Consider the following 27,985-nt stretch of genomic DNA (forward strand, 5'->3'; position numbering starts at 1 on the left):
ATGCCCTTTTTTTTTTTTCCCAAATAGCTAGAGCACAGAGGATTCACACAACAGAGCTATATTTAAAAAAAAAACAGAGACAGAAAAGCAGAAAAAAGAGAAAGATAGATGATGAAGCACAACATCTGGGACGAATACTTCCCCTGTGCTTCAGTCTGTCTCTCCTGGGCTCATTCACTCCATTTGGCAAAAATGCTGTGGCAACACAAGGGCCACGGATCCATCAAAGATGGGTAATGCTTACAGTAATTATCATAAAACACACACACACAAGAGAGATGGTGGAAACTGAATATTTACGGAGAAAAGTTCAGCAACAGCTTCTGCTTTATTTTGTCTTTTTATTTCCTGCTCAGACATTGTCACAAGTGTTGGTCTAGATACACAGACACACAGATGGTTTTATTATTAATAACACACAAAGTAAACGGATGCAAACAGGAAACACACGTGCATTTGTGTACACAATGATGCATTAGGAGCAAGGAAACAACAAATTATGGACAACAAAATAGATTTGACTTATCAATAAAATAGACTTCTATTTTTCCAAGTGGGAGAGTGTGGAGAAGGGTCCAAGGGACAGAGGTGACTGGTTTTGTTGAGGCAGTGCTGGTTAATCATTGTCCCTTTTCAGAGGGCCAAGCTCAGGCCGTCTGATCCCTGCTGGTACCTGATGTTTCTCCACAATGTAGGACAGTGTCACTGCTCCTCTGCTACACTCACAGGAGAGAAAGACACAGGGTAAAAGAGGTGCTGAAGAGGTAAGTATTGAAGGGAAAGGTGTTTTTCTCTGAAGGTGCTGTGCTCGGTGCCTCTAATCTGGTTCTTTTCTGGGTTGGTTCTCCACTGGGTTTTTGAGGGTGTGTTTCTCGGTGCTGACTCATCCCCCTCTTCCTCCACTCTGGTTTAGTCTGTCAGTCGCTCAATAATCAGAAATCCCCCACAATAAACTCTTCATTGCTCCTTCTCTCTCGCCCTCTCTTCTTTATCCCCCAGTCTTCAACTTGTTCTGGAGACGAAAACAGAAAAGAAAAGAGCATTAGAGAGATGGAAAAGTCAAACAAAAGTATCAAAAAGAGAAAAAAAACAACAGAAGAAAATATTATTTCGCACACGAGAGATGAGACAACGGGAGGAGGGCCTGAGAGTACAATAAAGGACAAGAGGATGAAGTGAGGTTGAAAAGCAGAGAAAGGACCCAAGGGCACTGGATTCCATGTTAGTGATAAGTGCAACCACAAATCCCCAGTACTCCCTGTCAATAACCATTTGAACCGGCCTATTGCTGCAGATGCCACTGGATGAAATCTGCCCAAGAGAAGACGAGTAAGGAGGGGGGAAGAAGGAGTAACAAGGGACTTAAGAGGGGAATCAAGTAGACAGAACAAAACAAAGAAAATATATTTTCTTCCTCACTGACTAACTTAATAACTGTTGTGGATCCATGGTTGTGTGTCCCAAAAGAATCCCAGTTTATTTTCCACACTATCGATCTAACCATAAAATGATTACCAATAAAAGAAGCTTCTTCTAGCATGCCTACTTGGCTGCATCATCCATGTTAAGACAAAAAGCAGAAAACATCTACACGATGGTTCCAGTTTATTACAACTTATGTTCTGAAACAAAGCAAATGCGTAACTAGAATTAATTCAAATAGGGTAAAAATGCACTCATTTCTTCAATGCTGGCATTGCTGTGCTTTTTGGCCTATCACTTAATCGGTCTAAAACTAGCTGCAGGAATCCTTTCACATCACTCAAAATCCCACTCCTAAACAAAAGCACCCACACCACTTCGCAAAAACACATTTTTTTACCATAACGCTGCTACTACAGAGGCAGCTTATTTGGACAAAAATATTGGGCTACACCTCTTAGGCTACTTCTACAGTAGCCCGGATAAATTTGAAAACGGCAGATACGTCTGAAAACGCTCCGCTTCCACACTATCGTTTTCATTCATTTTCACAGAGTCGTTTATCCACATTGAAATAGCCAAAAACGCTTACATTTCAGTACTGCGCATGCGTGAAATGCAAGACGTCACAAAATTGAGAGCAAACAAAACTGCTGTGTAATGCCCTCCGCTATCTTAGGTTAATTGGTCACATGACTGCATCACATGACTAAAATGTGTCACTGTTTTTGAAAAGGGTTCGCTGGCCATACTGCGACGTCAAAACTGCGTCTTTAAATGTATCCGCTTTGGAGAGCGTTTTCAAAACGCTCTGTTTTCCTTGACCGAAAACACCGTCTCAGTGTGGACGGAAGGCCAAAACGGAGAGAAAAAGATGCGTTTTCAAACAAAAACCTATTAGTGTGGACATGGCCTTAATATTTGCAGTGCCATTGTCACATATGTGTAAAATCAAGCACCTAGCCCTGCAGTGCAGTCTGCCTCTGCAAGCATTTGTAAAAAAAAAAAAGTATAGTGTGAGATGTAGGCACCCAGTACTTTTCAAGACACTTTCAAGTCAATTCTGTTCTATAAATATAGCACAAAATCACAACAACAGTCACCTCAAGGTGCTTTATATTGTAAGGTAAAGCCCCTACAATAATAAAGAGAAGACCCAAACAATCAGACGACCCCCTATGAGCAAGTACTTGGGGACAGTGGAAAGGAAAAACTCCCTTTTAACAAGAAGAAACCTCTGGCAGAACCAGACTCAGGGAGGAAGCTATCTGCCATTACAGTTTTGAGATAAGGGAAGAGAGATTTAGTACAGTAATGCCTTACATTACTGTGTTTCTAGGTGTAACTAAAGATTAAATACAAAGTGATGTTTAAACAGAGAGAGAAAAGGATACTTTTATACAGGAACACTATACAGTGTAGCTTTCAATCGATTATTTATCAACCATGAAAGAATAGATCTACATAAATTAAAATCAGATACATTCAGTGCTATTTATTCTGTACTATTTATTCAGCCTCAGTTACATTCATTGACTCACAACAAGTGCTTCCTGCTGTGTTAACAGTCACAGAAATCCCAATCATCTGTTTTAAATATGTCGCCAGCCCCATCAACGTCATCCTTTTGCAACTCTACGCTACTCTTATTTTTAGATCGCTCCTTAGGAAGTCCGATTCTGATGAGCTGCACATGCACATTTGTGATGCATGCTGGCCCTCATCCACTGGAAGACACTTCAGCTTGATTTTGGGAAAGAGGGACAAGCTTGCAGGAGCCAAATCTGGCAAGTTTGGCAAATAGGGTGTGATGACTGTGTTGGTGTTGCCAAAAAGCTCCTGCATTTTCAGTGCATAATGACATGGTCACAGTTCAGTTATTTGCACCAAATGTTCTCCCTCAGATGCCCCAGAGTGTTACAGTAAAACTCAGTGTTGATAGTCTCACCCTGGGGGATGAATTCAAATTCAACACTATGCTGTGAATGTTGGTCACAACCTGACGGTCACGCTTAGACACGGCAGGCTGTTTGGACTCTAAAGTGTAGGTGGAGATCCCTTTAATCACACGTAAATTGATGCATGCTTTCTGCACATGTTTGAGGTATATGGTGAAATTAAAGTGTGCATGTGAGGGAGGTCAAAAAGTGAATTCTGTCACAGATCTCTGCTCGTCCACTACATTTTAGCACTGGAATTACAAACAATGAGACAGCGGGGCAGGCATTAGCCTTCATTCTTAAGAATCTTTTAAATTAAGAGCAAAAACATGTGCTATGTCAAGAGGTAACAGCGAAGTGTTGACAAATTAAATTATAAGAGTGCTTAAGAGCATTTGACTGAAATGTTTTGTATATTAAGGAAGCTACTTTTCATTTCATTCCCTTTAATATAAGGATAAGAAAACACAGCACAGTTGGAAACCACAAACAGCAGCTGAGCTTACCCATTGAGAGCAAAAAGGAGATGGAAGGGTCAGTCTAAAAAATGAAGTGCAGAACGAAAAGATAGGGAGCAAAAGGCAGTCATGCAGCGAGAATATGGAATGAGAAGGAAGGCAGCGGATGGAGAGATCGGACTCGATGATAAACTCCTGTTCATAGAGAGAGGGAGAAGGAAGGAGACTTTATCTGTCCTTCGACTGCCTCTTTCTCACTGGTTGCTATCAGACCTGTTAAGTGCTGAATGCATTAGAAATGTGACTAGGGATGAAGGGATAGTGGATGGAGGAAGTGGAGGAGAGATGGTGGCAGGGCGCAGAGGGCACAGAAGACAACGAAAGTGGGTCTAAATGTTATCACTGACTGTGGCGATAAGAACGCTAATTATCAGTGACAAAGGCTGGGCAGCTGACAATGCCTCTGTCTCGGCTGACTCCAGACGAGGGGTCAATATTGCAAAAACTAAGATTTTACAGATTTTGTTTTTATCCTTGCTAAGGTGGCATCTGCTACATCACTATCTACGCCCATGGCGCTGCAGTTTAAGGTGGAATTTCGGATCTGAAGGGAAAGGACGAGGAAGGGGAGAGGGATTTTGTCATGTGAAAACCGTCTGAGCTATGCTATCGAGTGTCTTTGACGGAGAGAGGACGAGGATGAGAGACGTCTGTTAGAGGGCACGCTTGGATCTTGTGACCTCCAGAGGTCAAAGTCATGTCCTTTGACATTTGTTTGTAGAAGAGCTTCCTGCTCGGTTCTGATAAAGCTGTGTAAACATCCTAATCATGAAGCTGCATCAGCTCATATCAATCCCACTTCGTTCCTCCCTCCCCTCGATTTTGTCGGCTGTGTAATTCTGCATATTATTTCCTTTAAAGCCTTATCACAGAACTGTTTCTTTTGCACCTAATGACTTTAAAAGTAAGTCTTAGCCCGATAAGCAAAGACGAACAGGAGTGCGCTGTGATTGCTGCAAGGTGATAAACACAAGCGGATTACCATATCGTGTTCGCTTCCAAACAATTTACAAGATCATAACAGCATTCGCAATGTGAACATACCCTCGCTGAATCTTGACGAGGCTACATGTAGCCTCGACTTAAACACACGTACGCATCCATGTTTGTGCGATGAATAAAACATTCGGCAATTTACATGACATATAGCTTAAAAATCTGCCTGCATCTGACTTTTAGATCTAATATTAATACCCACGAGAGTGAGCGAGAGACACAAAACTCACTTTTCCCCATTTCCGGGAAAACAATGCAATTGCAAAAAAATCTAATAGAAAAGCTCTATGAATGCAAATTGAGTCTTTTTTGGGGGGCAATGGATGTTACATATTGCAAAGTGAGACCGGGGAATCAAGTTAATATCAACCTGAGTGACATCACTATTAGCATACAGAGTTTGACTGCACAAGACAGAGGGCAAAAAAACATTTACACTTCTCAATGAAAGAAAAGAGAGCACGGAGAGGACAAGGGTATTCAACTAAGCAGAAGCTACTCCCTTGGTCTTATTGCATTAAAACGCACACAGACACAGTTGGGGGGAATGCCTGTGTCAGCAGGTATTATGGAAATAGGCCGTGAGGTTTAAACTGGCTATCTGGACTGAGCTTTATTCAGGCGCCAGTAGCCTGGTGGAAATTATATTCTACTGTCTAAAAGCAAGGAGCCAGCATATGTAAATGGATGCCAGTGTGTTTCATCATATGATTTAATTTAGAAAAGGGGAATGACCACTGGGGTGTAGCTACTATACACATCTACGAGCTAAATGACGTAAGCTGTAGGCTCATTTGTAATCCACACAAAGCTTCCACTTCCTCTATGCTATCAGGCTAGGAAGCTCAACAACTTACATATTATCTGCCCGTGTGGGTGCATGCACAAACTTGTCATTCTTTTCAAAGAGAAAGAAAAGTTATTTTGGAAGGTTTGTCGGGTTTCAAGTACATGTTTTATATAACAATCCAGCTGCATACAAAAAAATGTCATTTTTTTAAATCAAGCATGAAATAAACACAGTTGCAATTAAAATACTTACAATAACAATAATTAGTATTCAACCCTACTGAGTACATAAAGGTTGAAGCGTACAGCTTTTTTTCCCTAATTACAATTGTATAACATGAGTGGCCTAATTCATTTCATAAGTAAATTCAGAATTAACAAGTATAACAAGTCATGTTCGAATGAGATGGGAAAACAGCTAGGACAAATACCCACCTGTTTGGCATCGTTGACACACTGCAGGTAACGGGCTGCTATGTTGGAGCAGTGAAGGGTTTTCCCCACATTCTCTTTGTAGCATGTGAGGATTTGTTCCTGCAGGTCTGCACACACAGGATACGCCTCATACCTCCTGCAGGGGAGAAAAGGGGAACAGAATAGTGTGTAAATAGGGGAAAATACGGTGTTAGACAGGATGGGAGGAGGGAACAGTCCAAGTGATGAGAGTTACAGCAAAGGATAAACTCGCAAGAGAAGTTGAAAAAGATAAAGGTGAAAAGAAAAAATGAATAAATATATAAATTAAAGCATTAACACGGACAATCCAGAGGAGTTCACGAAATGTGTGACGTGACATAGAAAACTTCAGAACAAAAGAAGAGCATTAAATATATATTACAAGTGAGGAAACTGAGCGTTTTTACCTCCAGAGAGTTCACACTGTTATTAGAGCACACTGAGCTACACTACAATCTGCAGTGCCGAATAAACCCTTGCCTTTTCTATTATTACCATTGTTCCAGTCCAAAACACCTGAAGCAAGAATCAAAATTACTGTATCTGCTGGGAGAAAAGGTCAAAGTGCAGTTCAGCCCTCAGAGCATGGTGTGAAGACCATGCCAATGTGTGCAACAATTTGTACAACATAAGTACCAACAGAGAGGCTAGAGGGGTTTTTTTGTGTGTGTTTTTTTTAAAATCGGGCAATCCAGTGACAGTTTAATCCCCTGAAAGGGGGGATCTGTTACTGTCTGGAGAGACCCCACAAGTCATTGAGCTTCAGGTTAATTTAAACGTTCATGAGCAATTACATGTGGTATATTGGTTGTGGTCCTGGGTCTCTGACCCAGAGTTTGTCATTGGACTCTAATTTTGGTTATTACTAATTAATTATTCTCTGCTTTGTTTACAATCTCAGTTTTGAGTCACTTCTTTTCTTGGTATGTCTTTAAGCCTAATTTTAGTTCTTGCGCTCAGGTTTTGTAGTTTTGTATATTTTGAGTCCTGGAGTTTTAGTTTTAGTCTCTGGTAGGTTTTTCCTTGTTAGTTACTTCCTGTTTTATTTTGATAATCACTTGTTTCAATTCAATTCAATTCAATTCAATTTTATTTATACAGCGCCAAATCACAACAAAAGTCGCCTCAAGGCGCTTTATATTGTACAGTAGATAGCACAATAATAAATACAGAGAAAAACCCAACAATCATATGACCCCCTATGAGCAAGCACTTTGGCGACAGTGGGAAGGAAAAACTCCCTTTTAACAGGAAGAAACCTCCGGCAGAACCAGGCTCAGGGAGGGGCGGCCATCTGCTGCGACCGGTTGGGGTGAAAGAAGGAAAACAGGATCATGTGCCTCATCTTCCCCTGTATCATTATCTCTGATTTGTTCCTGCTGTTTTTCCTATCTGTTTTCCTCTAGCCTCATTACTTTGTGTATTTATTGCCTTTACTTTTCGAGTCTCTCTTTGCCCTTTGTTGTGTCATCCCACTCTGTTCTATGTTCCTTCATTGATTCCTTTTATTATATAGTTTTCCAGGCCTTGTTCTGGGGTAGGTTTAAAACTATGTTTATTTTCTTTACTGCCAGCAATAACGCTGTTTTCCGGGTTTTGTGTTATGGTCCACTACCTGCCTGCCACACAGCAAACCAGGGCAAAATTAGTCTCACTTCTCACCATTGTGTTTTTTGATAATAAGACAAAATAAAAGGTCCACAGAGGAATCTATTGATCACTCTGCCATATTTTAGGGATCTGCTGGATCTATCTATGGATTCATAATGAGTTAATCCTTAAAAAAAATCGGGAAGCTAACTGCTTCCAATGGAAAATTCTATCTTTTGGCATCCACAAAGAGTTTGTTGTCACTTGTAAGCTACACATCATTTCAAATTAGCATGTACAAATTTGTCCTTGAGGTCTATGAGAGTTTTAGTGCTGCCGTCTTACCTTGTTGTGATTGATGCTACACCTAACTTCAGTGCATTTAAATGGGACTTTTTTTCAACAGATGTATGCAAGAGTCGGAGCTTTCAGCCAATCTAAGCAGTGGGACATCCTATCAGTGCTGCTGCCTTGCCCAGTGTTAACTGCTTTTGTCTGTCTCTTCGCACACCTCGTAAAAATCCATAATGACGACACAAGCACAAGCTAGGGCTATTATGCTAATGGTGGTGTCATCGTTTTGCTCACATCAGTGCCCAGGACACTCCATCTGCCTCACTAAACATGCCTTGCATGGGTGTGAAATACAAAGAGATTTTGCCCGTCAGCAACTCTGGAGATCTCAGAGGAATATTGGGAGGGGTGAATCCGAGCCCCTGTAGTCAGAATCAGATGTTTGATTTGCCCCCTAGAGAGAGAAATTTCCCCACTGTTGGATACAGAGCAGAGGATTGGACGCATGGGTCATTACCCAGGGTTCAATGCAGCAGGAATGCTGTTGAAGTACCGATGTCTACATATGTGCATCTCCGCATGGTCATATTCGTTAGGAGTGCCAGGAAAATCTTTAGTCCTTGTCGGTTCAGGTCAATGACAATTTGTGACGAGATGAGAAGTGGTCTCCACACATTCAACAATGTCAACGGGAGTGTGAATAATCAATACACTTTATTTATTGTCCAGTACTCTGCCTACTTGCTAAGATAAACTGTTTTAAAGAAGTAATTGGAAATAACTCACTAAGAGACAGAACATCTTGACCGACCGTGGCTTTTCATGGTGTGGCTCAACCCATTTTCAGCCTTTGAGAGCCAACATCACTTTCTGCTAGTTATACTTAATATATCAAGAATGTAGTCAGATAGGTGGCACTGATCTTTCCCAAAAGGTAGAACAACTTTTTACATTTTGCTTTATACAAGCATACTATAGGTCCATACACTCAAAGATACATGACATTTACCACTTTCAGTGCAGACTGGAACATTAAACCGTTGGGTGTAGAGAAGCTTCTGCATTTGTGGATCCATCAGGGAGAAATTCAGTCATTTGCTAGCAGGCATGACAAGGCCATTGCTCTGCGTCAGGGTATTGAACGATGACAGCAGTGCTAGCAGAAATCACTGCCATCCTATTCCTATGGATCCTGGTGCTCATTTATTACACCGCCTATGGGCATCTACAGGGACTAGAGCAGCCACATACACCCACTAATTACTTTCTTAAGCATTCACTTTAATGCCAGGTGCATCCTGCTGATACAAACCACAGTGTTTATCACCAGTAATGGCCTCTGAGAGAGAGAGAGAGAAAGGACAGCAGAGGAAAGGAGGGAGGATATAGCAGAAGAGCTTGATGAGAAACTAAACAGTGGTACGTCTATTTTGCTTGCTCTCTGATTCTCTCTGAGAGGAAGGGACTGAGACAGTGGTTGAGTTAATCATAGAGACAATAACACTGTCACACACACTCTGTGGCGGCACGCTGCATCCTCTATCATCTATCATTAAGATTAACATTAAGTTCCTGCTGCTAACCACACAGAGCCTATAAGGGGACACTAAAGCCGTTCCTCCCTCCTCTTCAATTTTACATTAAATGCCCTCATGTCATTTGGTAATATATAACTGCTGTAGTGCTATACCGCAAGGTGAGCAGATGCAAAAACAGCCATAACCATTATAAGGCCACTCTTTCTTTGTATGTATGAGACCTATGTATGAAACAGTGCATCAAGAAAATATTCAGACCACTTTGTATTTTTCATACAGGGTCAGTCTTACACTAATAACCATTAAATTCATTTTTCCCCTCATAAATATGCATTCAATAATCTTAATGAGGAAATTTAACCCAAACTGATAAGATAAAATATCACTTTGAAAGCACTCAGACTATTTATTATGAGACTTGAACTATAGCTTAGGTTCCTCCCATTTTCCTTGATCATCTTCAAGATATTTCTACATCTTGTAGAAAGTGGTTATGATTGAAAGGCGTGATCTAAGCTGCAGGATTGAAGGAAATGCCTGCAGATCTCAGAGACAGATTTGCCTAAAAAAACAGATCCCAGAAAAGGTCCGCAAGAGCAGTCCTACTCCATAATTCCTCAAAGGAATGTCTTGAGTTAGGTCCTTCTTAAGAGAGATCATTAAGAACCTATCAAGAAGTGTCACTCTGGCTGAACTCCAGTGATTAACTGGGAAGATGGGACTCTAAAAGGACCTTCCAAGAGCATAACCATCACTGGAGAACTTCGCCAGTCTGGGCTTTATGGCAGAGTAGCAAGTCGGAAGCCTCTGCTCCATGACAGACAGATGTAGGCCTGCTGGATTGTAGGAAAAGCGCAAAAAAAATATCTCAGACTCATGATTTGATTAAACAGCGAGAGAACTGGTAGTCTCAAATCAAAGTGTCAAATCTGAAAAGTGGCACTGCTAATCACCTGCATGATACAATCCCAAAACAAACCATAAATGCACTTGTGTCATGGTGTGGGGGTATTTTTTAGAATTAGAGACTGATCAGGCTTGAAGGAAAGCTGAAGAAGGGAAAGTATAAAAATAAACCTAATGAGAATCAGCTTAGGAGTGCCTAGGACCTCAGACTGGGTCAAAGGTTCACCTTCTAACAGGACAATGACCCTGTGCACAAATCCACTTGGCCCAATTAGATCCCTGACTTGAACCCATTCAACATCCCCGGAGAGCACCGAACTTGGCTGTCCATCCACAGTCTACATCCAGCATCGCAAAGCTTGAGAGGATGTGCAGAGAAGAATGGCAGATTATCTCCAAATCCAGGCATGCAAAGCTTTTTGTGTCATTCCCAGGTAGACTCAAAGCTGTGATCACTATCAAACATGCTTAAATACTGAGTAAAGTGTGTGAATGCTGATATTTTGTGGTGGGTTTTTCATTCTAATGAATTTGAAGAAAAAGGGCTTTATAATTTTTTGGTTTATGTTTATGAGGAAAAAAATGAACATAGGCTTCAAAATTGCATAAAATCAAGACCCCAAGTAATTCCTGTATTTTTCACAGTAGTCAGTGTAGAACTACTCTCTCTCCTCACTATAAGATTTTGAGAACCTAACAGAAAAGAGAAGCCTTCTATTTCTCAGTTAATGGCCTCACATTATCAAATTATTTTCTGCCTTGTTATGGAAATACACAAGTTTTCATACACAGTCACAGGCGAGCTGATTTGCAGCTTGTATTTAAATACAACTGGCAACAAAATCCCTCACTAAATAACCGCATCAAATACCCTACAAATCAAGCCAAACATTAGGTTCGTCATGTTGAAGTCATGAGCAGATAGTTCAAAGTATCAGGAGTCAAATGCTGTAAAGTAAATTCCTCCACTGTGGAAATCTCAGGGTATTATTAAAAAAAATAGTGAAAAACAACTATGAATCATCCAGTTCCCGTGTAACCTGAGGAGCAAGGCATTTGTAAACAAGGACACTGTATCAAATACCCAAAGCAAACCATTTTTTAATTGTTTTAAAATGATAGAATGGAAATGAAAAAAGGGTTGAAGGCCAGAGGCATGTGGGTATTTTTTTCATTGCTGGTTTGCTCTGAATGTATAATTTCTGTTTTGGTTAACATGCTGTGAATCATTTGGATCACTTCAGAGGACTCGGTGTTGGTTGTTTCGGCCTGTAATTTCCCAACTTTTCTTATTTCTACCTATGACCCCTTATATTTGTGAAACATAAAAAGAATTTCACAGAAGAAAAGCAAAACTTAGAGAAAATGTTGGTGGTTAAGTTTCAAACCTAATGGGCAAAAAATGTTAAAGCTTGCTGTCTGCATCTAGTATCAAAACTTTCCTTTCTTGGTTAAGGTATAATAAGAAAGCAATTTCTGCTTTGGTTATTATCCTTTAGAAAAGAACCATCTGTATTAACTTTACCCTACGTGAGACATTTTATCACATATATTTATTGTTTCTTTCATATAGCTGGAACAAATTTTCAGCAACAAGTGCATAGTGCTGATAGCAACTTTTCTATGTCAGTGCCACATGTAGCTGCAGCCAGATACACATCAGAAGAAAAGCAGCAAACGAAAAGCAATTGGAGCCCAGAGATAGAAAGCAAGGATCTGAATGTTTGATTTCTATGTGTGTCTAGATCCTGCGGAGGGGCAGCCAACAGTAATGTTCAGGCACACATACCCTCTAGATTAATCTTGTGAGCCTATCTGGTTTTCAAACTTTTCAAACCAAAATACCTGCTGCTACTTAAGATCCAGTGCCTTTTTAAGGTCAACCAAGTTTCCCTCAGATTGGATGTTCAGTTTCTTCCTTAGTGCCTCTTTAGCTCAGCACAGTGTTAGCATAAGCCAGCTTCTTCATACTGACTCACTCAGTTTGAGAGCTGTTGATGCCTCCCAGTCCATCTGAAACCAAAAGACAGGTAACTTCCAATGTTGTGTACTGGCAGTTTTTTCTCTTTAGATGGGGGATTGTCTGTGCTTATGTTTAGTTGTGGTGATTTATTTTTCATAAATTTTATCAATACCTTTGCTATCAATCAGGCAACTGGCCAAACAGACAGCAATTTCATTGGTAAGTTTTTTAAAGGTTTTTTTTTTAGGTAATATAATTTGTATGGAGAAGAAATGACACCGTAACTTAACTCATTTATAATTTTTAGCGTGTGTTTAGCAAAACTACCTTATAGTAACATAAAATCTCAGGGCATACAGGGACATGTACCATTTGGTAACCACTGATCTAGGTTTATTAGCCTTCACAGTTAACCTAGTGTACTACCATTTGGTTATCTCTCACCATTAATAACTATGCTTAATGCATGCTTAAATATCAACAGATACAAAACTAGACTGCCAATAAATGTCCCACAGTCTTTTACTCTCCCTTGTTCTTCCGTTTTCACTATATCTTCATCTATATCTTCCTTTTATGCCTCTCTCCTTTATTCTCCTCCTCAGTCTCCAGGTCTCTACGGGATATCTAGCCAAATGCAGATGGCTATTATTTGCACTCTGTGTGTGATTGTAAGTCTGCACTCCTGTGCTCCAGAGACAGTAAATCTAAACAGTCATATAGGGGTCTTGACTCATGGCATCAGTAGCACCTAAGGTCTCTATAACAACTCCTTATTCAGCCCTGCCCCCAACACACACACACACACACACACACACACACACATAATCCGAGTCCCTATTGCCTTGATCCACTGATAGAAGCAAGAGTGAAACAAAGAATGAAGCCAGCTTGGGTTGTTATATTACAATTTCTTAGCTGTGTGACACTGGACAGAAACAAAACGCAAATAATATTTACAGAGAAATAATGGTAGTTCAAGGGAAGAAGAGCCATCTCCTCATACACATATGTAAAGATACAACTTAGGAGAGAAGAAGAAATACTGAAATAATATGAAAGACTCGATGTGTTCCACTTAACATGTAACAAAGCAGAACAGATCACATGCCCACTCTCACTGTCTGTCTCCCTCTTCAAGGTGTGCCTGTATCATTTTATTATAATCCCCTCTTTCACGCCTCACACTACCCAAGTCAGCACATTTGCATGGAGGGGGCATATTCTGATGGATTTACGGCTGAGTCTACATTCTGCAAAGAACATATTGACTGGAAGCTGGGGGATGTATGGAGATCGATGTCTGGATTTTCATACAATATGCATGTGTAAAGCCAATAGACAGTGCGTGGAACAGAATCGGTCCATTTTTCAAACTAACATATATTGACCATGACTACCATCTGTTGTAACGTCGCAGAGCCATGCACTAAAATGACATTCATAGATCTCAGTTACCAATGCAGCATGCTTCAATAGCCGAACAAGGTGTGTGATACATGTGCAAACAGGTACAGTCATCTGTCATAATTTCAGAAACATTACAAGTTTGAAGAAAAACTAGAAAAGCAGCTCAAAGGGATATGCGTGGATGCAGATGGATGGTGAAGGCAGGGCTGAAAGAGATCCCTTTTAACTCTTGTTGATAGCAGTGGTCGTTTGCTAATAGAAAATACTGCTTGCACGAAATCACAAGAGAAGACTGCTGTGAAAGTTTTCTCTTTAACAGCAATAAGCGCACTACTTTCTCCCTATAACATGCTAAATTTAGACTGACAGTGGACAAAAGGCAGTGCACCACTAGCTGAGTAATGATAATAGCTGAAACCGGGCAGTAAGGAACAGAAAGTAGTGAAGCACAGTTGTACTAATCAGTCAGTGGCAGAAAAAAGTAATTGCAGAATCTCTTTCTCAGAGTACAGAAGAGGTTTGTCAAGTGACCCTTCCCCACCCACCCACCCACCCCCCCAAAAGATGTCAGATGGACTCAAGTCATCAGCATAACCTCTTGTGTTCAAATTATTCAATACTCAATTATACAAACATGGATACTCTTATAATACTTCATCAAACTAAACTGCTTGGTCAGCTTGGATTGAGCTAATAATTCACCACTGTAAGCAATACATTTTGTTTTGTTGTTATGTTTTATTTATTCATTTTTTATGGAGCCTGACTGACATGTTGGCCAATATTAGCTATTTGCCAATACACTGGTATCTGCATTTACAGCAGCTGTTACAATTTTTTTTTTTTTTAAAGCAAAGAAGAAATGGGGAAAAACACCCTTCAACCATGTTATGAGTGTTGATGTTGCAGTATTTTCCACCAGGGGGCACTCTTCCCCGTTCAAAACACGTGGTTGGAACGACACAAACGCAACATTTACCCTCCGCTTGACAGCGTAAATGAATAAATAAACAACTACATATGACAAATGTTAGGGAAATCCGTTTACATTTCATGTGTGTCTCAAAGAAAAACCTATCAGATTTTTTAATCACGATCATTATCAGTCTTAAAAATCCTATATCTGTCAGGTTCTACTTTTTAATAATTTATGCCTTACTTATCAACTACTGCTTTTTATTAACTTTTCAGCCCAAACCTGTTCGGGCCAACTTTATTTTCTAATTAAACTGTCAATTTTTAGATTAGTTGTGATAATCTTTTCACTCACCCCTTAGGATATTTGTACCTCTGGCTCCGAATCACTGCTCTTTATAATCAAACATAGCTTCCAACAGCTTTGCCTGAATAAAAAAACACTTTGAAGCTGGCAATATCGGTTAGTTTATGAACAATAAATGTGTATTTTTAAAAAAAACCCATAACAACTCATGGGCACTCCACTGATTTGGGGGTTAAAATACCGTGAACTGTAACAGCCACAGTTCAAGTGTGACTGGAGACCTTTGTTGAATCTTCCATTTTCTACAAATTACAGTTCTGACGCTTTGGGACTGATGATTACGTGAGATGTTTTCCACAAAGACATACAGTAATGCTGAAAGACATTTAGCCTAGTTTCAATAATAATAATAATAAAATAATAATAATAAGTTAAAAAAAAAAACACTTTTGCAAACAAGTTGCTACTGTTGATTCTGAGGAATCCATGTCCTTCAAGTATAAAGGATTTTTTCCTCCATTTAACTCCTGAAACACAATCTATTATCATTAAAAAGCCCTTGACCACAAATAGGAAGAAGTCTTTGATGGCCTAATTTTGTTAAGTTTTACATGTTGCCAGAAATCATCTTACGTCGTGTCTAACCCATTTTTTTTGTTATAAACATCGACAGTATGGATTACTCTCGGCTGCCACCAGACTGAAATCCCAATCACCACATTGTCTATTTATCATCATTTGGATCCGCTCAGGGGTTAATAGGGTTAAAGGGTGGACGCCGGTTCCCCCTTAAAAAGCCCTCATGTTCTCTCTAGTTAAGGCAGGCGTCAGTAATAAGAGGAGTAAATAAATACAAATGATCCAGTTAAGGAGAAAAATGACACGCATTTCACTCTCGCTGCTTTTTAAAAGCGGACCTGAGTGACCCCCTGCAGTGAAATCCATCAGCATGGATAAGAGATTGAATGAGTAGAGAGAGGAAAGGACACAGACTGAGGCAGATTCAAGAAAACCGTGAGGGATAACAGACTGGAGAGTGAGGGAGGCAGACAATAACAAAGAGGGTGAAAGTAAAACAGATTTAAATGAAGACAGAAAACACTGTTCCTACATTAAGTGGGAGGCAGAGAAGGATGAGTGGGTCAGAGGAAGAAGACAGGGCATGTGTAACCTTTCTGACCTCCTTAAGACACACTTTTAGAAGGAGACTAGCAGAAAAATGTGTTACACACACACATACATATATTAAAATGTTAAAAAGTAACAAGATTAAATAAAAAAATTACATAATAATATAAATGCTGTATATCAGTTCATTTCTTTTCCTTCATTAAAGTCTATATGTCTTAAAGTACATGAAAATACACTGAAAGGCAATGAAAGTACTGAGTGGGTTTGCCAACCACTTTCAGTACAGCACAGTCACTAAATAAGCTACTAAAAAGTGTGTATGTGCATCGTCTGTCCATTCGTGCGCCCACACAGGTCTTTTAAATTGTGTGTGCTTTTTACAGCTAGCAAAGAAGAGCTTTTAAAGCAGTTATTGACTTCTGTCTCCTCAGCTGACCACCATCTTGTCCTTGCGCCCGGGTTGCCTAGCTACAGAATGGTGGTTCACCCTTACCTGACAGAGGGGTCAAAACTCTCTTACCTCACAGGCTACTTTACAGAAAAAACACATCTATGACTACAGCCAAAGCACTTTGAAATTATTTGTCAGCTAAATTAATTCCTGTCATTTTTAGTAATTAAATGTGCCGCTTGGCACAATTAAATATCCATAAATTATTGCTTAATTAATTCTGGGACATCAGTATTATTTCCTTAAACAAAAAAAAGCACTGCAGAGAAAATGGAAAGCCTCTACCTGGCTCTGCGCCTTATTTACATTTTGAAGCAGCAGGGTGAATTTTTAGGAAACCCCCTGGATTTCTTCTCTTCGGTTAGATAAAGAAAAGGCACAACGCAATAGTCCTGCAATGGCTTGTTGCAGGACTGTTTTATTGGATTGCATTAGGTTGCATGGAACTTCTCAGTTTTGTGTCCACAACCACTATTACAAGAGAAAATCATATAATTTTTAAATCTAGGCAAAACACAAATTAAATGAGGGCCGTTTTTCACTGATGAGAAACAGTCCTCATTTGTAATACGCTGCTGAAAGAGGGATAAGTGGGTTCGACGTTCCCACACATTACCCGGAGGAGAAGATGGGCTGTCATATCTGGTCTTCTTGACCGAGGCAGTACAGTACACCGGTGTTGTGCAGGAAAACAGCGAGTCATTTGTATTCAACAAGTTTTACTTCACTCCTCCTCATTCCACCTTTGCGTGTGTGGAAAGACGAAGTGAGGACAGCAGCTGCTGTTATTGTCAACTGGATTAAATTTTTTTTTAAAAAGAAGGTTTATTCAAAAGAACTAAAAAAATAAACAAAAGACAAAGGGAGCGAGCGTGTAGCCTTAGGGAAGAGAGGAGTGACAGTGAAGTGGAAGAATACAATTATATGGGAAAAACAAACATCCCAGGCATAGACAACACACATACGTTCAGCTATGAACCAAAAAAGAAAAAAATGTGTGGAAATATATTTCCTTCTCTGATCTTTGACAAATGCCACCATCAAGGCCCAAAACTTGGAGTCCAAGATTTAGAGATTTCAGGCAGGGGACGGAGAAGATTAGTAACAGCGGTCTCAGTTCCTTATAGTACACACAGCCATGTCAGATCAACTATTCACCATTCGGAGATACCCCAGCCCCATCTCAATTCCGCAGGGACCCTGGACAAACACAGAGTGACCAGCTTCAACAAAGCAGTTCAAAGCCCCGCCAAAGGTTAGCTCTGACAGGAGGCTTAGGGCCACGCCATCATTCTTTCATCACACATCTAACATTTTTCTTAATGCCTGTCATCTTACATTTCAGACTAAAGCCTCCGCTGGATTGCTTTAGCCAACAAACACAGACTACCGGTCAGATGTCCCCCATGCACGCGTGTGTAATGTGAGCAGTTTCAGACGCATTAATCCTCACATACAGAACCCTTACATACATGTAGCACAGTAAAGGTCACACATTCAGAGCTGGACAGTCAGATAATGCGTCGGACTTTGATAAACAACTGGTGGTGAATGTGGCAGCATATAAATCAGAAGCACAGAAAGATAGCCTCCTTTTTTACAGGCAACTGGGAACTCTTATCTGGAGTCAGTGTCAAGGAGAATAAAAGCTTCGATCCTACGCGTACATGTTTGTCTCTAAAATGCTGTGTGATTACATTATTTGTCTTGTTGTGTGTTATGCACTTTTGCATTAATTCAGAAGAGGTGTACACCAAATATCTTTCGTTTAGGTGTTGATCCCCTGCAGCTTATGATTCATGTATGATTTCAGACACTGCAGGGGCCAATTTGCTGTTTTAGCTGTATTTGATCATACTCGCCTCAGACGCTATTTTTCATGTTTAGGGGGAAAAAAATCTTAAGTGATGTAGAAGTGCATGAGTATTGCTCCGCTTTTATGTGCAAAATAATGTGAAAAAGTCTGACAGAAAATACTACTGCAAAAAAAAAAGGAAAAAGAAAAGAAAAGAAAAGCTGGCATACCCTTTGGAATTACCAGGATGTCTGATCTGATTTATTGAAAGAAAATATGGTCTGATCCTTTTATAAAACACAAATATTCTTAACAAACGCATTTTGACAAAAAAAAAATACATAAAACTCAAGTTACTGTTTCTTTGGGGAAACCAATTTAATTCTCGAAATTAATAACGCGTAGAATCTCCAGCAGCAATATCATCAATCAGATGTTTCCTGTAGCTGCCTACGAGACTGCAGTGACATAACCGTGACATCCACTCCAAATTGGTCTATTGTGGATTGGTGAACACTCACAGATGCTTCTGCAGCCTTTCTAGCTGTGTGCGTCTTCATAAGGTTTCCTCTAGGATCCTGTGCAGATTCTAAAACCAATCAGTTTTAAGAAGAGGTGAGTTTGTCAGTAACAAGGCTTCTAATGTCTTTATTTATAGGGAGTGGCACCTCTTTAGTGTGCTCCTTGACTGGAGCTTCTGACTCCAAGTTGGCAGTAAACTTCCCTTTTATCTAAGAATATTTGTTTATAAGTGAGTTAAATATGAGTTCATATTTACGAGTAAAAACTTTAGTTCAATTCCAAAGCCCTTTTTTGCCAACTGCAGATATACCCATATCGTTCTATATACAGATATGTGCGTGTGTGATTGTATGTGTGTGGATGTAATGAGGTCACAGTGATGCAGTAGCGTTCCGGTTGGGAGAGCTCCATCATTCAGAGAATTCTCTGGCGGGAATTCTGCGGGAGAACGGCGGGGAACAGCTGTACCGTACACATACACAAAAACAAGCACACATAAACACAGCTTCATATTTGCACGCACACACACCATTCCCTACCCTGAATGCCTACCTCTCACACTTTAATTTATTTCTTTCAACATCGCCAAGGAAAATGACCACGGTGTACCACTGCAATGAATGGAACATCTGTACTCTGGCGCACATTTAAAAAGGAAACACGGGAATGAAATTTTCATCTCAGTGTAATTGAATTCAATCTTTTTTTCTTTTTTTGTTGCTGCCAAGAATATCTGATCATGGACAAATGGAAATCACCTGTACTACCAATCTAGCCTCAAACCAAAGTAATTATTTCCCACCTATTAAAGTAAACCTAAATAATCTGCATATGGACAGATGCTGCATAGCTGTGGCCTGAAACACCCCCCCTCCCTCAAATCCAATCCACAATTGAAACCTGATTTAGCTGTCTTGTTCCAATCCCAGTGTCACAAAGCAATAAGTAAACTCCAACCAGACAAAGTCATAATTAATTCTTCCAAAGACATGCATTAAGCTGTTAATGCTATAACCCTTGGCAGTCATCAACATCTGGTTTCACAAGTCTCCTCTATTAATATAAATTGCAGTCTAATAAAAGACCTAATACTTAGTGGCACTGACATAAGCTAAAGTGGGGAAATAAAGACATTCTAAGAAAGATGTCATCTCCCACACTTCATACAATCCCATATTAACATATCAAATGATAATTCTACCAAGTATGGATAAGGCGCTGGCTCTATTTTTTTTTCTTTATCTCAAGGGGGCATTTTCAGCTCCGAGGAAATCAAAAGCCTCAGTGAGACAAAAAATATTTCCTTTTATTACTCAATAGAGGCCACAGATAGCATCTTATCTCTGCGGGGTCTGTCATAAGCTTTGAGGAAAGACACACACATTGTGCTCACAGAAGCTGTTCATCATATGAGACCATACAAACATACACCGTGATGCATGAACTTACACACATAAACAAGGATGGGCCAAACACTCCCTGTTAAATCCAATTAAACCTCTGCTCCGATCTCCTCAATGCATCCCTGCTCCTGTCTTGTAACACCAGACCTTCCCGCCATTTCATTAACACACACACACACACACACACACACACACACACACTCTGACTATCCACTATTGAAATCCAGTCACAACCCTGCTAATGCACCTCCTATAATCAAATCCACCAATCAGTGTCTTCCGTGCAAAGACCCGTGCCACATGACTACCCGCACATTAGCCCAGCATTCGCTTGCAGTTAGCACTGCCATTTTGCACTAATGTTATTCCACTGTATTTTTTTTCTTTAATGTGATTTGGGAAGTCTCAGCTCCAGCTTCCACGAGTCTAGCGCTAAACCCCTGGTGGGCTAGGCTAATCAGTTTCCAGCATTTCAGAGGGAGACAATGATCCCAGTGTTAGCGCAGGCTAATGACAAGCTAACACAATCAGCCAAGCCTCCCTAGAGGTGAGCCTAGAGCCAGGGCCCATTCTTGCCCCACCTCCTACAGGCTCCTCATCCACTTTCACAACATTACTATGGAGGATAATAGCCTGTTATTAAGAAGACAGATGGATCACGGACGGGAATGATTCTGCATCTTCTTGAGTTACATATACGTGCTGGATTTGTTCATCCATGACAGCTTGGATGTTTAATATTACCTCCTCGGTCACTTTAGGTGTGGCTGTTCTATCGCTTATTAAGGTTAAGCATAAGGATCACATGCATGCTCCTTGTTTGCACTCATATTATGCATTGTATTTAGGATAAAAAGACATGCAAAAATCTAAGCTAGTCCAAAGTATTTTGTAAAAGAAGACATGAAATAAATGGGGACAGTGGAACGTCGAGAGAGCAAATCCTACTATCACCAGCACATGATCAGGCGTATCAGTGAACTACATCGGCCTCAGCTAATAGGGCAAGCTAATATTGTTCAGATTGAAAGATGTGGGTTAGGAAATGGGTAGAATAATTCAATTGCATATTCACTGGTCCACGTGGACCTCTAATCGTCACTGAATATATCAGTTTTGATAGCACAAAGTCTACAAAGACCATCAAATAAGTACCTATCATATACAACAATAGGCTTTATTAAAAGGCATCATTAAAATGAGAAAAAACCCCCCAGCTGGTATGAGATTTATAGTTACGTGCAGGAGTTTGGGCAATTTTGCATGGAAATAAATAAACACAATACCTTCAGCAAAGAGATAATAAAAAACAGCCTTTCCTTAAAACTGAATGCACAGCGCTGCTTCTTTCTGTTATTTTACTTTTACCTGTGCAAATATTTCAAGGTTCGTAGAAACAAATACATTTCCTTTATTTTCAAACAGACTCAAACTGAACTATCATCTATCCAACTGAATCTGACTTATCCAGGTGTTGCTGTGCAAATTTCAGACACTGTTTTCTGATGAGGATGTTGATCATTTTTCCAGACTGTTTCTAATATAGACTCGTTTGGGAAAAATTGAAACCATGCAGCACCACTCCTGTAGTTAAAGCTCCCTCTGCAGTTACAGGAGAGTTTTCCTTTGCCTTCCTACTCAGCAGCATTATCAGAAGGTTTTCTCACTCCTTCCCTTCCTGTCTTCACTTCCACAGTTCCCCATAACTTGCAGTTCAATTTTATTTTATTTTACTTTTATAGACCCAAATCACAACAACAGTTGCCTCAAGGTGCTTTATATTGTAAGGTAAAAACTCTACAATAATAGAGAGAAAACCCTAACAATCATATGACCCACTATGAGCAAGCGCTTTGGTGACAGTGGAAAGAAAGAACTCCCTTTTAACAGGAAGAAACCTCCAGCAGAACTAGGCTGAGGGAGGGGCGCCATCTGCTGTGACCGGTTGGGGTTCGGGGAGGAAGACATGACAAAGACAGGCTGTTTTGCAGTTAGCTTTTTATTCCCTTAGTCAACTGCAAAAAGAAGGCTCTGCTTGTAGAGTGTTATCATATCAAATTTTTATAGAGAATAGCACACAGTCTTCTCACAATTATCAGTTGTGTTTTATTTTAAGTTATTTATCTACCTTAGACTGTCTGTGTCTGGACTTACCTGAATTTGGCATTCACTTGGTCTGCAGCTTTGTGGAAATTCTCAGTGGTGACCTTGTAGAACTGAGAACTCTGCAGAGAAAGAGGAGAAAGTCAGTGAGCGGGAGGAATGCATTAAAATGTGATTCTTAGCACTTTATTAAAATAATCGGATAAGGCTAATTAGGCAAAAGGAAACATATGAATAGAGCAATTTTTCTTTACAGATCTGGTCCACACAGCTCTGGCCTCACATCTCAGACTTCATTAAAACCTAATGGAGATGCATTTTAAGATCACCGTTTGGTTTAGTGTCCACAACATAAATGCTTACTTTGCAATCAGTAACATATAGTAACCAGTACACATCTGCAGTATTGAAGACTGCAAAGACAAAAAAAATTTTTGGAGGTGCGCTTTTCCTGCACACGCAAAATATGGTTGCTTCACTATATGTGTGCTTGTGCTTATCCTGACAGTTAAGAGTGCTGTAATAACAGAAAGCAATCCTGTAAGGCCACGGGGTCGCTTGTCAACAATGTACAGACCAGTGGTTGTAATCCCCCGGTGACCCATAGCAAATGAACCCATAGCAGGACCACTCAACCTAAATTACCTCCTCAAACACAGCCATATAACCTAGCTACTAGACCACTTATACAACCCAGGAAGATCTGTCTTGTCAGCCCTGAGTGGCTGCTATGCACATTTATAATCAAATTGTGAGAGGTTGTAAAGTGTGACAGATAGCTTGTGTTGTGTGAGGCTTGATTGAGGGTAATGTCAACCGATATAAATGTCTTTCTGTGAAGGACTCCATGTGAAAAAAAATAGTAATACTTGCACGAATACTTTCATTATAAAACTGTCATTCACAAAATGATTACCTTCCACAGATTTGACATTTTTTGCCATTAACTATTGGGTTCATGTTTAGCTGAACAATCTACACACATGCTCTAAGATGCAGCACTGCCATAAAAGTCTCTCAAACTGTAATAACCTATCATCCTTAGCAAATGGCGTGCAAAAATAATCATTCAGAGGGAAAAATCTTAAGCGTGCCGCAGATTTGTGCAAAAGCGCATAAGTGAACAGCTAACCAATCACCATTACATTTACCAAACCCTTCAATCATCTTGCATAAACATAAATGTGACAAATTTAAGCCTCTTGGTGCCATCTGCTCTAACTTCATCCCCAAGCAGGGAAGACATTCATCATAGTTCAGAAGAGATCAATAGGAATGAACTGTGGTGCTGAAAAGATCAATAGTCATGTGTTGTAGAGCTAAAAGAAGATGAGACATGACAACACTGACAAAAGGTCTGATACCAATTTAAGTTCTCTTCATTTGGATGAACTGCAGTAGATTTAGAGCACTTCCCTTTTCACATTCAGTACAGTTACACACATCAATTAAAGGCACATCACATTTATTTTCTTTTACACTGCAAACTGCTCTGTGTATGCATGCTGTCTCATGCTTCTGAGATCAAAATGCAAAACAACATAATCGACCCACACTAGCTGTCCCTCAGGCAGACATTACTTTGTATGTAAAGCACAGTAAAGAGTATGGCCGAATTGCCAAGAGTTAACTTGTAAGCTCGTGCTTTATCGGCGCCCTCTTGGCCTTGAATCAAGTGGTTTTCGGTTTAGACAAAGGAACTGTCAAGAGCTACGGAAAAGGATTTAAAACAGAAGCTTATTCACAGATAAAAAGCCTAAAAAGAGATTTTGGGGGCTGCTAAAGAGGCAGAAATAAGACTTCTCCTGGGTGCTGAGACTGAGCCACTGAAAGAGAAAAGAGAGAGACAGAACAAGCCAGATTCGGGGTTCTGTCTAGAATACTAAGTATAAGGTAATAATACCTGCCTAAATGGCAGAGCTGGCTCTAATCAACACACTAATCCACCTGAGAGTACAAAAGGCCATGTGTGTCAATGATTGCAGGAACACTTTCAAAACATGTACACACACAAACAATGTGAATGCTCTCCTGCGCACACCTACACAAACAAGACACTAACACACACCATGGGAACATGAGGACGCACTGCCATAAGTGTCTAAATGTACCCTGGCAGCTAGTAAACACTGACAGACATATCCAAAAAAAAAGAAAAAAAGAACCTCAGTCACTCGCTCACGACCAGGTAGAGAGGAGTGTAATTTGTGTGATTACTGAGTGGTCTCAAATTGTGATGTCCTGCTGTTGTCCCAACTGATTCAGAGAATAGCCCTGACCTTTCATTAGCCCACAAAAGTGAGGCCCTGCTCAGTTTGGATGAAAACATTCCTCCCTTGATCAACATTTTACGAGCTGCAAAGCACAATCTTTTTTTTTTTTTTAAATCGCTGTCTGCTGTTTAGCATGCTTCGTCACTGGCTCAACAGAATAGCTACACAGGCCTGATGCAGTGCATCGCCTCCCCATGAAATCAAATATCTAACACCTCTTGAATAAAATAGTGTTTCTGTTTGTTTTCATCCCATTTACTCTATTTGCGTTCCAAAAGGTTTTTAGCTCATCTGGAGCAAAACAAAATGCTGGTGGGGGGGATGTCGAAGACAAATTAAGTCATTACCGCTAATGCACTGCAACGATATGGAGAAGATAGAAGCGGCACCCCCAACACAGGCTCTAGGTCAATTTAGAGAAAAGGCTTCCAGTTCTTAATGAATAAAACAAATAACTCCTTGTACTGATGGCTTCTTTCTCTTATCTGTTGCTGAGCAGGAGGGCCGAAATGGGAAGAAACCCCACCATGGCTAACATTATGATTCTGCAGAGCTAAAGAAAATTAGACTTCCGCTGTGTGACTCATAAGTAGAGCAAGCGGGCTGGTAAATGATTTTTTACACAGAAATGACTAAGCATTTTACTATTATCTTTCAAGGGCTACAGTAATATAATAGCATATGGATGCACAGATAAACATAAATGTTCATCTTTGTTATAAACACAATAAGCTCTTAACTTCTATTTTTGGTAAGAGGTAACAAAATCTACCCAACATGTCCACTAAACTGGGCAGCACAATTAAAACAGCAGGAATGTGTGCAGTCCAGTGTTTTGTTTTTTTTTCCATCTACTTCATCAACATGCAAAACCCAGAGGTAAGAGAGAGACTGGAGGAAAACAGGACATAAAGTATAATTTTGTTTTTTGTCAGAGGCCTTTGCCACAGCAGAATCAATCCGTTTTTGGGAGGCCTCCATATTTGTTTGTGCTCCCAGAGTCACAACTTTCCCTGTAGGGATTTTTTTTTTAACATCTGACTACATCTGGGTGGCCTACATTAACTTTTGGATGGGGCTCAACAGCGATACCGGTTGGTAATACTCAGAGGAGACAATTACAACAAGAGCTATTCCTGTTCTCTCACAAACAAACAAAATTTGTGAAATTTGATAGAAATATTTAGTTTCCCTCCTTTCTAAACGCACCATGAAGTTGTGATGCACTTTTGTCTGAAAAATAATCTGATTTTTTTGCAACAAGAACATTTGTTTTTGACTGAGTTCCATATTTCTTGAATCTGCTGGTTACAGGTTGCAAACTCAAAGAGCTAGCTTTCCCGTTTCAGCTAAATGTTAGCCTTTGTCCTAAGCTAACCTTTTACAAAAGTTCATATAACTTTCGTAAAACTCAACTTTCAAAATAATTTCACTTTGGGGAAAAAATACTCCATCAAACTATTTATTAAGTTCCTGTCAGCTATTTAACAGGTTTTAATTCTTTAAGTTAGTTATGCTGCAAAAGACTACAGGCTAGCTCCAAGCTAGCGTCTCTTATGACTAAACAAAATGCGTCTAGAGAGTTGACCTTTCATTTTAACACCCGATTAGGACAGAAAAATAGAAATGTCTCCAATTAAAAAATTGAAATAAATGAATAAAACAAAACAAATAAATAAAACTGAAAAATACAAGCTAAAATTCAAAGCCTGTACCCATAAATTATTTCATCCTGTGAAAAGCAACAGATGGATGGCTATATTTTTGTTTTTTGTCTTGTTTTTCTACATAAAAAGGATGCACCACTTTGTTATTGTAAATTCTTATCTCTTCATTCGTTCTTTGAAGAAACTTCTGGTAAAATTCCTAAGACTCCTGTCACGCTGCTGAAGAAGCAAATGGTGATAAACAACACTGAAATGCACCGTCATGCCTCCAGATCACTCTATTTTCAGTTTTATAACAGAGCCACAGATGGCTTCATAGTGAAGAAGAAGGGGGGCGGAACCACCCAAAATTTAAAACATTTTATTACTACAAAACTATAATAATAACAAAAACACTACCTTTATTTTAATATTTCTATTGCTGACAATCAGCAGGAAAAAAGTAGTTTTTGCTGCAGCCTGCAAAAAGAGTACAAAGAAAGAGCAGGAAATGACAGGCAGAGGGAGAGATGAAGCTAGCAAGTCAGAGGCAGAGACACAGATATAGAGATAGAAGCCATTACATTTTTTTAATGCTCTTTCTCCTGTATTTCTTCCTTTCACAGTGCGGTGGAACTTTGCTATGAGATGGCAATTGCTGCTGTGATTGTCCTCCATGGGAGAGCAGAAAAATCCAATTTCATTGATATACAAGGCGAAAAGAAAAAAAAAAGAAGAGAAGAAAAAAAAATCTTTTCTGAAAAAGATGAAATTGAAGCATGGAGGGGAAAAAAGCACCACTCGAAAGGGAAAAAAAGACTCAAAAATGAGAGATATAGAGACAGATGTGATGGGGGGGGGGCTGCAACAAGATATGGTAGGGATAAAAGAGAAAAAGAAACATTGGCAAGTTGATTGTTAAATATGAGATTGTTTTACAGCGAGGCAGGTATTGAGTGAAAATGTAATAAATATATAGATATTGTTTTCAGGGGCTATTTGGTAGCTCTGGCCCCAATGAGCGGCAGCATCGGAGGCAGCAGGCTGAGCTGTCTGGGAGCCTGGTGATGGCCTGTCACTGGAAGCCTCTCTGATGAATGGCTATGTTAGATTGGAACAGACATGTAATATATATCAGACTTATATTCTCTCTCTCTCTCTCAGTTCCTCTGCCTCTTTCTCCTGGTGTTCGAGATGCTGGGGGAATCCAGAGGTAAGCAAGGAATTGAGAGGAGACAGAAGGGGGCGTGAAAAATGTGATGGAAGATAATGGTGAGCAAGCAGAATATTCCAAGTGAAAACTAATTTTTATGCACTCTCTGTAGAAAAGTGTTTAAAAAAAAAAAAAGCATTGGGCTTTCACAGCTACGGTGTTTGCAGATTGGAAACTCCAAACTTTGCATACACAGCCTTTCTGAATGTCCATACTTATGGTAGAAGATTCAAAACACAACGGACATTTACCTTTTTATACACAAATTACACAATTTTTCTCACCTCGCTCTTGAGTTATCGCATTCACAAGGTTTTCAGAAAACTTGACCTCTGACCTTGACGTCAAGGTCAATGGGATTCAAACTCATCCGAGATTTTTAGTAGACACACCTTCGGTATCAA

General features: G+C 39.8%; 1 protein-coding gene across 4 annotated transcripts in view; it reads right to left on the reverse strand.

Annotated features, from left to right (window-relative positions):
• Positions 1 to 295: 295 nt before the first annotated feature.
• Positions 296 to 27,985, reverse strand: part of chchd3a (coiled-coil-helix-coiled-coil-helix domain containing 3a) — a 75,502-nt gene continuing 47,812 nt past the window's right edge. For all 4 annotated transcript variants that reach the window (XM_005451647.4, XM_003444961.5, XM_025899774.1 and 1 more), the window contains 3 exons: positions 22,501 to 22,571; positions 6,101 to 6,236; positions 296 to 1,012 (listed from right to left, as the gene is read on the reverse strand). In XM_005451647.4, the coding sequence (XP_005451704.1) occupies positions 989 to 1,012; positions 6,101 to 6,236; positions 22,501 to 22,571 (231 nt within the window). In that variant the 3' untranslated portion in view covers positions 296 to 988. The remainder of the gene's footprint in view (positions 1,013 to 6,100; positions 6,237 to 22,500; positions 22,572 to 27,985) is intronic.

This window comes from Oreochromis niloticus, linkage group LG17 (assembly GCF_001858045.2).
Source record: "Oreochromis niloticus isolate F11D_XX linkage group LG17, O_niloticus_UMD_NMBU, whole genome shotgun sequence".
NCBI classification, from domain to species: domain Eukaryota; kingdom Metazoa; phylum Chordata; class Actinopteri; order Cichliformes; family Cichlidae; genus Oreochromis; species Oreochromis niloticus.